This window comes from Sinocyclocheilus rhinocerous, unplaced genomic scaffold (genome assembly GCF_001515625.1).
Source record: "Sinocyclocheilus rhinocerous isolate Xijiao unplaced genomic scaffold, SAMN03320098_v1.1 scaffold127, whole genome shotgun sequence".
Lineage (NCBI taxonomy): Eukaryota > Metazoa > Chordata > Actinopteri > Cypriniformes > Cyprinidae > Sinocyclocheilus > Sinocyclocheilus rhinocerous.
The window spans coordinates 50,920-64,994 of NW_015664685.1; the positions used below are offsets into that span (position 1 = coordinate 50,920).

A 14,075-nucleotide genomic window follows, 5' to 3' on the forward strand; every position below is an offset into this window, starting at 1 on the left:
TTAAATAATACAAATAAAATAAATCTCTTCACAAACTAATGCTTTGGCTGTGGAGGCAAAAAATGCATTTTAATCATGATCCAAACAAGGATGCTAAATGCATGTTATTTAGATTGCAATTAGATTGTATAATTTCGAAATTTGAAGCAAAAAACAGAATGGTCTGATTTTACCTTTGTGAATGAGACGCAAATGTCACTCTCTGACAGCAGGTGACGCTTATGGAACAGCAGGTATTTATAGGCTGCTGCCCCATTAAGACTGAATGCACGGATCCAATATAATGATGCACTTGATATTTCTTTCACCACTGTTTACATTCACTTAAGACATAACTGACTGTGTTTACGAGAATACTTGCCGAGACAGTTATTTTGAGATAATTTTGTGTGTATGTGTTCATTCAGATGCAAGGATATGCGAAAGGGGAATCAATTCTGTATTCGCGCATTGTCTGAAACGCGGTTCTCTGTGCACGCTTTGAATGAGTGCGCGCAGCTCCGAATGTGCGTGAATGGTTTAAAACACTTGAATGTTTAAATCGGCAAGACTTAGAAACACGTGCAAACGATCAACTATGATCCGTTTTACCCCTACATGCTAGTGAACAACGCAAATCAAGGAATGAATTTTATTTCACTGTTCAAGATAGCCCGTCGGGCAGGGCGGTGATACATTTTGGTAGCCCGAATGGAAATCACAATAGCCCCGGGACGTCGTGCTAGCGATTTTGCGAGCCCTGGTGTATTATATCTGTGCGATAGTTTATTGAGCCTTTTCTTTTAACAGTTTTAAATTTCAGTTACTGAAACGAGAAGAACAATTCATACTGCTCTCTACTCCATGATCTAACAGACACCTGGTAGAAAGTGACATGATTTAGAATTAGCACTAAACTCCAGCAAGATAAAGTCCTTTTATGCAAAACCACTGATGTTTCTCTACAGATCAAGTATAATAATAGGAACATTGTATCATACAGAGAGTTTCGTCGTCTTGACTGTCTCTCTGAACGCGACATGCAGTTTGAATACTGAATGAAGGATGACTGACAGCCGCAGCGGAGAGAAGAGTTTACTTGAACTTGAATTTAACACTTAAATATTCATCTGTACCTCACATTAAACTATGGAACGGTCTCAGAACACTTGAAATATAGTGCACGGAAACTTTATGGTGCTTTATAATGTTTTTGTGCCTTTCGTGGGGGTTAACAATAACAGAATAGTATACGCACAATATCGGATTTGGATCGGTCTCATCTGACAGATCTCGTCTTACCCCGATCCAGCAGAAAGTGGCAGTATCGGAGCGATACCGATACTGAATATCGGATCGGCGCACCCCTAGACAGTATGCATCACATTTAGAAAGAATGATAATTTCTATAATTTTTCCATAAGAAATACGACCTGAGTAGCTGTAGCACTCTCTCCAGTCCCAATGCATTGCTATATTTTCAGTCAGAGAAACAGGACAAAAAACTATGATTATATTTTGTGATGCGGAGCTAAATATGAACATCAGACAGTCAGGTATAAAGAGACTAGACTTACTGACATAAAATATGTAACTAAATAAATATACGATTGTGATAGCCTATATGATTTGTCTGATTTTTTCAGGCGGTCGTATTTACCATGTTTACTATGGTAATGGCTAGCGTACATTTGCATCGCATATATAAATATTTCTGCCTTGTATGGTGATCATGATCCACATTGGATCTCAAACAGAAGTTATTTCAAACACTCGCTGCTGTCAGAAAGTGAGTTTTGAGTTAAAATTATTTTAAAAGTCTTTAATGCTGATGTCAGCTGGTAACTATGAGATCCGCTGCACTGATGCTCTCCAGACTCGGAGAAACTCCGCCTTTGCCAAAGTGGGCAAGCTCAAGGCCGAGCTTTCCCACTTTGGCCCAAGGTATTTGGCGGGCCAAAAAACCCTGGCCGTTGGCCCCGAGGAAGCCCTGACAAGGCACGATCAAGCCTCGGAAGTGACAGTGGAAACGCGACTGGCCCTGCCACGCACTAGCATAGTGGAAAGGCGGCTATTGAGGTGTTTGAGGGAGTTCAGAAACAGTGCTTACTGATATAGAAAATAACTCCCCTTGGAGTGGACTTTGTGCTTTGTAACTTTGCAGATCTTTTTCATGCACAAACAGCAGCATTATGCCTTAAAGGAAATTGAAAATGTAAAAAAGCATATTAGGACTCCTTTAAGTTTCCACACCACACCTGAAAATGGTAGTTAAATTGAGAAAATGTACTAGCCATAGCACTGTTTGTCCCTATGACATTCACTTGTGTTTTGCATGTCTTGCAGCATCATGATATATATTACTGATCCATTTTTTTCTTTAACTTTGACATGTTGTATATATTTTGTTGTAATTCTGCCAACAGGAAGCACTGCAGAGCATAGCCACAGACCCAGGGCTGTACCAGATGCTGCCAAGGTTCAGTACCTTCATCTCTGAGGGCGTGAGTACATTCATGGACTACTTATATCTGCTACAACTGTTTTATTAGCCAGTGTAACATGGCTACAACCAGTACGGGTATAGGTCAGGGCTTCCCAAGCTTTTTCATTCCAGGACCCACCTAGACAAGAATAATCTATCCCAAGACTCACAAAAATATTTCAAAAAGAAATATTGGGGGTTGGGGGGGGGGACTATATTAGTGTTGTCACACTACTGGAATGTCTAACTTCGATACAATACCTATAAAAATACGTTTTTCGATACCATGGGGGGAAAACTGCCAAAACATTAAGGGCATCAAATTTGGGGTATTTTTTTAATAAGAATAAAGTAGGACTGGGTGGGATGATGGTATATATCATTACCACGGTTTAAAGTATCTATCTTTAGAGATTTTGCTATATTGTTTATTTCGCGGTATGCAAATATACCCATATATATATATATGAGTATATAAGTGGTGGAAAATATAAGTACTACTTAAAGTCCCCCTATTATGGATTTTTGAAAATTACATTTCATGCAGTGTGTAATGCAGCTGTATGTGAATGTAAACAGTCAGCAAAGTTCTAAAGCTGAAAGTGCCTCATAAAGTTATTGTCTCTCAAAAGAAAGAGTCTACTCTGAACCGCTGAAACAAGTCGTTTTAAATTCGAATCCCATTCCACGAATTTCACACATCACAAATTCTTACATTTGCATAATGCCCGCATACGTTCTGTGTGGACATCCCGCGAAAACAAACTTCGAATGCTGTAGCTCGTTCGTGTGGATAACGTAATGTCAAGAAGACGTTGTGCTTGTGCTGTGAAAGTAAATTCGGTTTATTTTCACTTTCAAAGGATGAGGCTGTGAAGAATCAGTGGTTAAAATTCATCTTTACTAAGATACCACAGCAGTATAATCACAACTTTTTGCTGTGTTCTCCTCATTTCACTGACGACTGCTTGTCCAATCTCTGCAAGTTCAATGAGGTATTCGTAAACCGGTTGTCTTTGAAAGATGGGTCAGTGCCCAGTTTGTTTGGAACAGTTTGCTCCTCCAAATCACAACCTGTAAGTATGATTAATAATTGCTGCTTTGATATTCTTTCGAGCATACAAAATATGTAGTTTTGTGTGTTGTGTTGTGTATACAGTCAGTTCAGTGCATTTGCATCGCATATAAATATTTTTGTCTTGTATAATGATCATGATCCATATCGGATCTCAAACAGAAGTTATTTCAAACACTCGCTGCTGTCACAAAGTGAGTTTTGAGTTAAAATTATTTTAAAAGTCTTTAATGCACGCTAGTGATGCGCGGATGAGCTAAAACGTCACCCGAATCCGCAGCTTCAAATAAATTATCCACCCGCCAACCGCCCGCACCTATATTTTTCTCTGATTTAGATAACCGCACCCGACCTGCACCCGATCGTCACATTCAGGGTTCGTACGGTCATGAAAAATCTGGAAAAGTCATGGAATTTTAAAACAGCAATTTCCAGGCCTGAAAAAGTTTTGGAAAAATAAATAAAACCAGAAAGTTTTGGAAAAGTCTATTGGAAATCTATTTCACAATTCTCTGTATAATAGAATTATGTTTAATCAGGTCCTGAATTTGGATGCAGGATTGCGCAGATATCGCATTACTTATCCTTTCGACTTTAAAATGAGGGAAAATTCTGCAAAACATTTATTCAATATAGCGTGTAGGTTAGATGAGTAAATAAATCCACACAAACCATGAGATCAAATCAGTTCATCTGAAAACAGCGTGAGTGATTCAGCTGTACTGCGTCCTCTCTCTTTGACCTTCTCTTCACATCGGCGCATCTAGAGCTGCTGCACGCTGCGATACAAGACTTTAGCTCGTGTTTCGGTACAGTTGACAGAATTGTCACTTGCCTAATCAGTCATTATTGCATCGTCACAAAAATGTATTATTTTAAGTCATTCGGTACTCGCGCGCTCCAGTATGGAAGCATATAGGTAGCGAAATTCAATTTAAAATGCAATATTCAAAATGGCAACGCAATATTCAAAATGGCATTGTATTTCTGTATTTAAATTTACATTTTCCATTACCCATACGTGCAAAGTTTGGTGCAAAAGTAAAATGAAAATTAAATTATATAATTTACATTTGCCATTCCAACAGTAGTCTTAATATGTAAATTGCATGCAAATTTTAACGCTTTATACGTTGCAAAATGAAAATGAAAATGTATAACACAAATTGATTTGATAAGTGTAACATGTCCAAGCAGAAATGGTAGCATAATGATCATTTAAATGCTATTTGTCCTAAATGCATTTAGACTAACAGTTAGAACACTTAGGATTGCATTTTCATCATGACGCCGTGGGATATTTGTAGCAAAATTCAATTTGAAAATGCATTCCGAGCTGACCACGCCCACCCTCCGTCAACATTTATTCAATATAGCGTGTAGGTTAGATGAGTAAATAAATCCACACAAACCATGAGATCAAATCAGTTCATCTGAAAACAGCGTGAGTGATTCAGCTGTACTGCGTCCTCTCTCTTTGACCTTCTCTTCACATCGGCGCATCTAGAGCTGCTGCACGCTGCGATACAAGACTTTAGCTCATGCTTCAGTACAGTTGACAGAATTGTCACTTGCCTAATCAGTCATTATTGCATCGTCACAAAAATGTATTATTTTAAGTCATTCGGTACTCGCGCGCTCCAGTATGGAAGCATATAGGTAGCGAAATTCAATTTAAAATGCAATATTCAAAATGGCAACGCAATATTCAAAATGGCATTGTATTTCTGTATTTAAATTTACATTTTCCATTACCCATACGTGCAAAGTTTGGTCCTTAAATGTTTAAAAACCAGCTAATTTCAAGACGCTGGCGTCACGTGGGTCACCCGCAGTGTAAGACGCTCAAAGCTCAAGACGTTCGGACAGACGTTCGTCATTAAAAAGCTGTCAATCATCTCTCTTCGCGATGTCATAAAGTTCCATTATATTATATGAAGCTGTACACTACTGCACAATTAATCTTATTTGCATCGTGTGTACATTTTGTTTGTCCTAATGAGAGGATTCGCGAGCGTGCACAAATTAGAAACACTGAACAAAACTCCTGTTTTAGGAGCAGTCAGTGGATTCTAGCTTAAACACTTCTGATTGATGTCTGTGATTGGCTACAAGGCTCAACGCTGCAGAAACCGGTGTTTTCTACCTCAGAACAGGCTGTGCTCCACACTATGCCCCACAGCACGTCGACACGTTAATTTTTTAATTAAGAGAGCCTATGAAAGCAATAATAATCGAAATAATATACTTTCAAACATACTGATAAACTTACATGTTAAATATATATAAAAAAAAAAAAGTAAAACAGCCATTTCATATTTATTCGGATACAACAGTCATACATCGCTAGTCCTGTGACAAGTTTGCCGCATCAGAGCACGAAAGTTATCAGTCTAAAAGGTCTGCAGTCAACGGTGAAAATCAAAAGTAGATTTATTTTAAATACCAACAGTTTAACACTAAATATTGGACATAAACGAACATGTTAAATATATAAGTATTTAAAACAGGTAAGTTCATATATTTGGAGCAAAGTTAAATTGAACGGATACATCAGTCATACAGCTCTCAGGACCGTGTGCCCCATGACGAGCCCAACGCGCCGCCACAGAAACAAGAATGAAATGCATTCTAACATAACTGTGGCATTAAACTCAGCTAGTGAGGGCTCGGTTAAAATATTGCACATATATAGACCGTTCATATTACTTGTAAAAATGCAATGAAATACCTTATATAGGCAGACGATGTACGTCTGTGTTTGTGGTTGGAGACTCCTTCACCGGCTACAGGCTCTAATCCTCATTTGCGCGAGTTAACAGTCAGTAGACATTAATATAAACTGTACTTTATCTGAGGGTGAAGTGAATGTATTGCAGATTACGTCCATTTAAGGTCTCCAAACAGTTATGAATGGATTTGGATAGATCATTGTGGCCTTTCTTTGTTTCGGCCACTGCTGCTGCATCCTCAGGAATTTTTATGGCAGTTCTTTCCTAAACCTTAGGATTGGGTTTGGTGGTTAGGGTCAACCCGTAGTCCAATGAGAAGTCCTCTCTTAGGTGGTCGTGGGTGCAGAAGTTCTCCCTTTCTGTCCTGCTAGAGGTGTCTGGCAGTTGTCTTGGCATCTTTTCTGATGTTTCTGAACATTTGTTTATGTTCCTCCACCAAGGTCCAATCACAGAGTTGCACATCTCCCTCCACACCGGCAGTTTAGAGAGGGGCCTTGCTATAAACTGGTCCCTGGAATGCTATCTCGACTGTTGTTCACCACAACCTTCTCTTCCTTTGATTTTGGTTGCATCCCCTCTTTAGTTGGTTGAGCTTTTTTTGTGGATATATTGTTATCGTGAAATAAAATTTCTCATAAGAATAAGTAAAATAAGATTTGGGTCATATCGCCCACCTCCCCTACTAACAAAAAGTTTTCTTGACATGGAATATTTATATATTAGTTTGAATTTACATTGTTTAATGCACATCTGTTTTGAAATTTTTTTGTCCCATCCATTGCACTCATTTTCACTATGTTAATCATTGCAATTTCAAGAGTGAATCTCACATTATACGAATAATGTCACAATACAGATGTCACTCCTGAAACTTTGCAGCATGTATGTGACTGTCGATCCTCTTAGCAGCATGAAAAAACCTTTTAGTTAAATTGTTAATTACTATATATTAGGGCTGGGCAAAAAATCGAATGCGATTTTCATGCGAATCTCATCAGTAAAGCCGCTTCTGGTGATTAGTAGTTAATCTCCAGCACGTGCTTTCAGATGGAGCGTCATTTACTACACAGAGCCGTAGTTCACTGACAAGCTACACAAAATCGCTTGTCAGCAGAAGCGGCTTTACTAACGAGATGCGCATGAAAATCGTATTCAATTTTTTGCACAGCCCTACTATATATAGAAAGCACAGGAAGAGTGCTCCTTTTTATAATCACTAAAAAGCTGTCACTCACTTCACTTCATCACAATCTTTTTCTGATGTCTGCAAATTTCTGCTGCACTCTTGCAAAAAATTCTCGTATAATCAGTGAAGCTGAATGGTCAAGTCACCTTTATTTGTATAGCGTGTAAGGTCCACGCACTTGGCCCAATGAAGGTATCCAGTGGTGGATGAAGGTTTCTTGCGTGTTCGGTCTTTTCAGCGCGCAAAGTTATTCAATTTAGGTTTAACTCAAATCTGACTCCATTTTATTATCTAATCTGACTCCATTTTAGTATGACCTCTAATTTAGGTTGAAAGGCAAATTGGTTGTTTGTCGGTCTTTAATTATTGCTATTATTCTGACATTTGGTTATTCTAGTTAACTCTTTACTTTATATTTACTCGTTCATTAGGAATCTATGTCGCTTATGCCTCACGGCGGCCGCTATACGTGGGCTCCACGATCACAAACTCGCCAGTCTGATCCTTAGCCAGAGGTTTGTGGCTAATACTATTTAATATGCTTTAAATAGTAGGTCTGTTTAGCCCCCTACAGTTACCCATGTAATGCCCAAAACATTAATCAGCGGTTCTGCTAGAACCCCTTGCCTAGCCCCCGATAGTTAATATAACTACGTACAACTTAATCAAAGCTGAAACAATATGCATGGTTAACGTAACTGAGTACAACTTAAACTAAGGTCAAGCGGTTAGTCAGAAACCCATAATCTCATTGCATGAGCCCAGGTCCCAGACCTGGGTGGTTTGCACCTCAATGGGAGCAGAAGGTAATTTGCATGGAATGACCCTCTACAGTAATCAAAGTATCTCTTAAGATCTGTGTTATCTTTTAGTCTACGTTTGTAAGATTAAGACCATTATACCACTCGTCCTGAGACTATTCAAATGATACCACACATGACTGTAAATCTTATTTGCATTCATATAGAACATTATACTATTGACCATTCTGAGTGTGCTGGGTGAAGAGAAGGATGGGTGCGGGGAAGGAAGGGGATGAGGAAAAACCCAATGCATATGTGAGAGACGTTTTCCCGCATTTTCTCTCAGTGAGATGCGGAAACAGATGTCTGTATGTTAATGCACTGTGTGTGTATTGTCTGTCTCAGAAGATCAAAGTATCTGAGTTTCTTTTATCCTTACAAGCGCTTTATACAATACTGGTTGGGAATACACAATGAAACTCTTATTTGCATCTTGTCTACACTTAATTTGTTATAATGAAAAGATTTGTGTGTGTGTGCAGAACTCAGCACTGAACAAAAAAAGGTGTTTTGAGCGTTTGTAAAATAAGTTTGGCCAAAGTGAGAGTGCTCTCTTGCTTTCGTTGATGGTGCACCCCCATAGAACCGAGCCTGTGTTAGTTCCTCTATATTGTTGGAACAAGAATAAGTGTTATCTCTTTCTCTTTCAGGTCCGTGTAAATGTTGTTCAGAATAACCTGGCTCTGCTGATATACTTGATGAGGATGGTGAAGGCTTTAATGGACAATCCAACTCTATATTTGGAGAAATATGTGAGCTATTCCCACACTACATACTAATAATAACATACACTTTATTTACATCTCTTATGAAAATGTTACCTATTTTATTTTACCTTTTTGATTAGTTTTTCAAAATCATGTTCACTCTCACTCTGACCTTTAGAATTAAGACTCTTGATTTGTTTTGCTGCTGTACCTTTAAAAGTTCTATGTACACATGCTGTGTTATGATAGGCTCTTCTTTGCATATAAAACAAGCAGTTTTTTGAGATTATAGTAAATTATTTTTCTGGACCGGGGAAGGACATTTTGAGTTCTTAAACCTGCTTCTAGAAAAATTATATTTTTATTAATGTAACTACTTTCACTCTTCCAGCTCCATGAGTTGATCCCAGCGGTGGTGACGTGTATTGTCAGTAAGCAGCTGTGTCTGAGGCCTGACGTGGACAATCACTGGGCTCTGCGAGACTTTGCTGCCCGGCTGATGGCTCAGAGCTGCAAGACGTTCAGCACAACAACCAACAACATCCAGTCACGTATCACCAAGACGTTTACTAAGGTAGTAGACACCGTGCTCATTGTGTGTTAACAAACAAATATTAGTTTTATCTAAGTTAAACAAATATACCTGATATGCCAATGCACCGGAAGTGGTCTAAAAAGCTTGAAGTGCCCGTCATTATTTTATGTTTTGTTTTTTTATTATTGTCAGTCATTGTTGGATGATAAGACTCAGTGGACAACTCGTTATGGCTGCATTGCTGGACTTGCTGAACTTGGGCATGACGTGAGTCTCCTTCATTTACTGTCAACTAAAACTGTATTTAATGCTTTGGAAGCACTTTTATAGTTAGACTTTTTTATATATAATATAACTTGTAACTTGGTGCCATTTTTCTTAGGGTCTTGAATGTTAATTGATCAGTACAATAGGGCCATTAAACAATATCATGGCGTGTGATAAAATGTATGTCAGTAACATTAGCTCTGGACATTTTTACTCGGTATCCACCTTATTTTTCAATGCAGAAGTAAGCTGTTTTCTGTGAATGTGCGAAACTTTTGGTTCATTAGCTGCTGTAGGGAAATAACAAGAAGAATAACAACGTGCAGTAAATGGTAAAACAGTTTGCACTACACACCTGTGTTCATAATTAAGATAATAAATTAAAATAATATAGTAAGACACACCCATTTGCAATATCAAGCAGCAAAATAAGCTGTTTTGTACAGCTAAATATAGCTGGAAGCGGATGACACCAGAAGCCAGACCCATAAAATTTACAAATTTTATGGGTCCGCGCCCACTCTTACGGGAAAAATAAGTTGGATAGATTAATCTACCACACAGCAGAAATAAACACAACAGCCAGTCAGTGCATGTCATTATTATGTCTGCATGTTCTGCATGTCTGTGTGAATGAGTGGCGTAGTTTTGTCTGCTACACAAACTCAAACACATGATGCTCACGGGGTTGTAATTCAAGTTCTGTTGTGCAGTCTTATTTGACAAAAAATATTTAAAAAATTCCATGTTTTGTTCTAAATCAGTTGTTGATTTACCAGACTGATTAAATTGTTAAAGATTTTTAAAATTTATTTCTGTAGACACCATCTTTGATGATAAAATTAAAAGTTGCCCAAAATTAAAAGTTTGCTTACTCTGTGCAGTTTAATTGTGACATAAAGGCCAACTGATAACCTTAGTTTACCTTCTAGTTCAAGGCACTTAATGATTAATGAATAATGAATGCTTACTGCTGTGTTGTTTTATTCAAGCATTAAGGCATTTAAGGCCGTGCTGTTTTGTGAATATAGTCCTGACTGAACAAGTTGCCGCTATGCATTTTGCTTAACAGTGCCACTGTGTACAGCAGTCTCGTGTACCGTATTGGTTTTTCAAAAGCTGTTTTTCTATCATTCCAGTGAGCTGATCATTCACTGAGAGTAAACATTAAATCGTTTTAATTTCCATGTAGGTGATAAAGACATTGATCATCCCTCGGCTGTCTGTAGAGGGTGCTCGTATTAAAGCTGTGATGGATGGGCCAGTGGTGTCCAACATTGATAAGATCGGAGCTGATCACGTGCAGAGTCTGTTACTGGTAAGTACCTCACAACGACACGAGTCAGTCATTCAAATGAGCAGTAGTTCTAGTTCTGGTGCTGTCATGTTTGTTAGGGGCCAAGCTCCAAAGGGGCTGTAGCCCCTATTGTAATTGTTATTAGTTTACTTTTTTATTATTATTCTTCCCAAATGAGAGTCTATGGCAGCCCTATGAACAGAACATAGGAAAATGATGAAAATTGGCACACTTGTAGTGATGGTCATGAATAGTGATCGGACCAATTTTGGGGTCTCTAGGACCAACTCTATAGCGCCACCAGCAGTTCGAAAATTCAACATTGAAATGGTAATAATTCTCGAATGCCTTATTCTAAAAAAAAATGAAACTTAGTACACATGATTCCTCTCTTCATGGTGAACACATTCAATAGCTTACATTAAGACTCCACCCATTACAGTAGCGGCCATTTTGAAAAGTACAGTATCTGTATACAGTATACAGTATATTTTTTCGCTCCTCCTTCAAAATTTGTTCAATTCTTCCAAAAATTGGCAGATATGATCTTTGCACTGAGCCGCACAGGAATGACTGAACATATTTTTTTATTCATCTTGGTTCAAAAATTATGATGTCGCGAACTTAACAAGGTTGAACTGAAATTGGTTCAGAGGCTGTATCTCGGCCAAACTTTGATCAATCGAAACAAAACTTGGTATGATTCATCAAGACCATGATCTGAGGGTCCATGTCAAAGTTGGGAACAGCGCCACCTATGGGTCATGAGATACCAAAAATTGCTTATAACTTTTGAACAGTTAGTCAGACAAGCATGATCTTGGTGTCTATGGATTCCTTGGAATCTGCCGATGTTGGTTTGTCGGCACAAAACTCAGTAGGGATCATCAACACCATGTACCGGAGGTACCTGAGAAGTTTGAACACAGCGCCACCTAGCGTTCCAGAGATATAACGATTTTTGCAAAAACGCTTATAACTTTTGAAAACATTGTCCAAATTTCATTATCATTTCATTCCCTGGGTTATGCCGATTCTGACGATATGTCATTTGTAATTTTTCAATAATTAGTTGTGCCAATTTGCCATATTGAAGTAAATGAAAAACTTTTTTTTTCTACTCCTACAAATTTTGTCCAATTTTGTCCAAAATCTGATCAGATGATCTTTGGACCGAGCTGCACAGAAATGATTGAACAGATTTTTGATATTTGCTTCCGTTCCTGAGAAATACTTCTCTAAAGTTGAGCGTGCCTGTGTTTGTTGGCTTATACTATTAAGCTTAGCATGCTAATAAGTTACAGGCTAACCAGTTACCATACTGTTTAATGTGACTCTTCGGCTATCAAATTAACCATAAGCTGCATTACCATTAACTTATCTTTGCATGTTACACTGATTAAAATGCTAAATAACTTTTTTTGGGAGCTCATTCTCACACAGCTTTGAAGATTTTCTACAAATTCAATGTGTAGCAAGTGTTTACTTTTTACATTGGGAACTTTGCAATGTTTAAAAGTATCGAAATGAAATCCAACGCCCAAATATGCCAAAATGGGCTTGGCCCCGATAATTGCTGTATGCAGCTATATTTCATATTGTTGATGTGATTTATGCAAATAAATGTACATTTTAATTAAAGTATTAAAGTGGAAATGGTTAGTTGTCTTGGAAAGGGTTTGTGTGCTGCAATTCTCATTCAATATTAACACAATGTGTGCTTGTTAGTTTTTGAGTTCTGGACATGACATGCGGGGGGAAAATAAAGATATTGTGGCCACGTTGTACTAATTAATTCCTTAGTTTAAATTTAACAAGAGTTTGAATTAATGAAATGTGGCCACAGATTAACAGGTTGTAGGAACAAATTATTAATATCTATTTTTTATCTTTGCATTTTAATCATGATCCAAACCAAGATGGTACATGTAGCATGAGCAGTTTTTTATATAAATTTGATGGTAAAATTTAACAATTTAAAGTAAAAACAGAATGGTCTGACTTTAGCTTTTTGAAATTATGCTACATAAAACATCTGTACGAAACAAAAAAAGCAGACGGGCTAAATTAAAATTTAAATTCACTCTTTGACAGCAGATGGTGCTTATGGAACAGCAGTGATACAGCGTTTTTCTGACAGTCCGTTCCCCTGAGAGATACATTCATATAAACCCCCGTCCCCAATTAAATATTAAAAACTTTCATCCAATATTTCGCGCATCGTGAACTGGTCTGCTACAGTATTTTCTCCTCTTTGCGCTGAGACCTCTGCCAGGTATAAGGTGTAATCCTCATTATTCTTTTGTCATTATTCTTTTGTTTTTATACAGCCATTATTCTGGCATTACATGATTTACTCATCCACATCGCTATGATCCCAGTACACATTTACCCACCTAGTGTAAGTTTGTTATCGGAAGAGACGGGTTATGAATGCATAAAATGAGTAACATATGAGCAGCGAATGAGCTTCCTCTGAGTCAGAACACTGATTGCGGCACAGAAAACACAGACAGACAGCACTGGAAGCCGCTAATGCTAATCGGATCACATAATTCAGTGGAAAATGAATAGAAATTATGATTCTGTCTAAAGAAATGTGAAGTAAACGCGTAAATATATCAATACTTCTCCAAGTGTGCACACTTTTGGATTATATGACCTAATGTGCATTGTTTAGTACAGCTATGTGAACACAAATAACCCGCAGCAGATGTGACTGAATATGAATGCGTGTTATTCTATTCAAAATATCATAAATTACTGATTGATTATTTTGAACTCCTGACATTAAGAAATTACTGTAATTGCAATTGAATTTTATCATAAACAATGATAACAAATAACAGTATCGAAGCTGGAATTTTAAATCTATTTAATGATACTTAATGACTATTTAATGATACTTGATGAAGGCACTACCGGTATGCATTTTTTATTTATTAATTTTTTTAATTCATAGCGTGTGCGTAATTCTAACCGGTTTACCGCCTTGACTCAAACAGCAAC

General features: G+C 37.7%; 1 protein-coding gene across 2 annotated transcripts in view; it reads left to right on the plus strand.

Annotated features, from left to right (window-relative positions):
* taf6 (TAF6 RNA polymerase II, TATA box binding protein (TBP)-associated factor) overlaps positions 1–14,075 on the plus strand; it is a 58,525-nt gene that overhangs the window by 31,362 nt on the left and 13,088 nt on the right. For both annotated transcript variants that reach the window (XM_016541154.1, XM_016541155.1), the window contains exons 8-12: positions 2,406–2,483; positions 8,911–9,012; positions 9,359–9,541; positions 9,695–9,769; positions 10,962–11,087. In XM_016541154.1, coding sequence (XP_016396640.1) covers positions 2,406–2,483; positions 8,911–9,012; positions 9,359–9,541; positions 9,695–9,769; positions 10,962–11,087 — 564 coding nt within the window. The remainder of the gene's footprint in view (positions 1–2,405; positions 2,484–8,910; positions 9,013–9,358; positions 9,542–9,694; positions 9,770–10,961; positions 11,088–14,075) is intronic.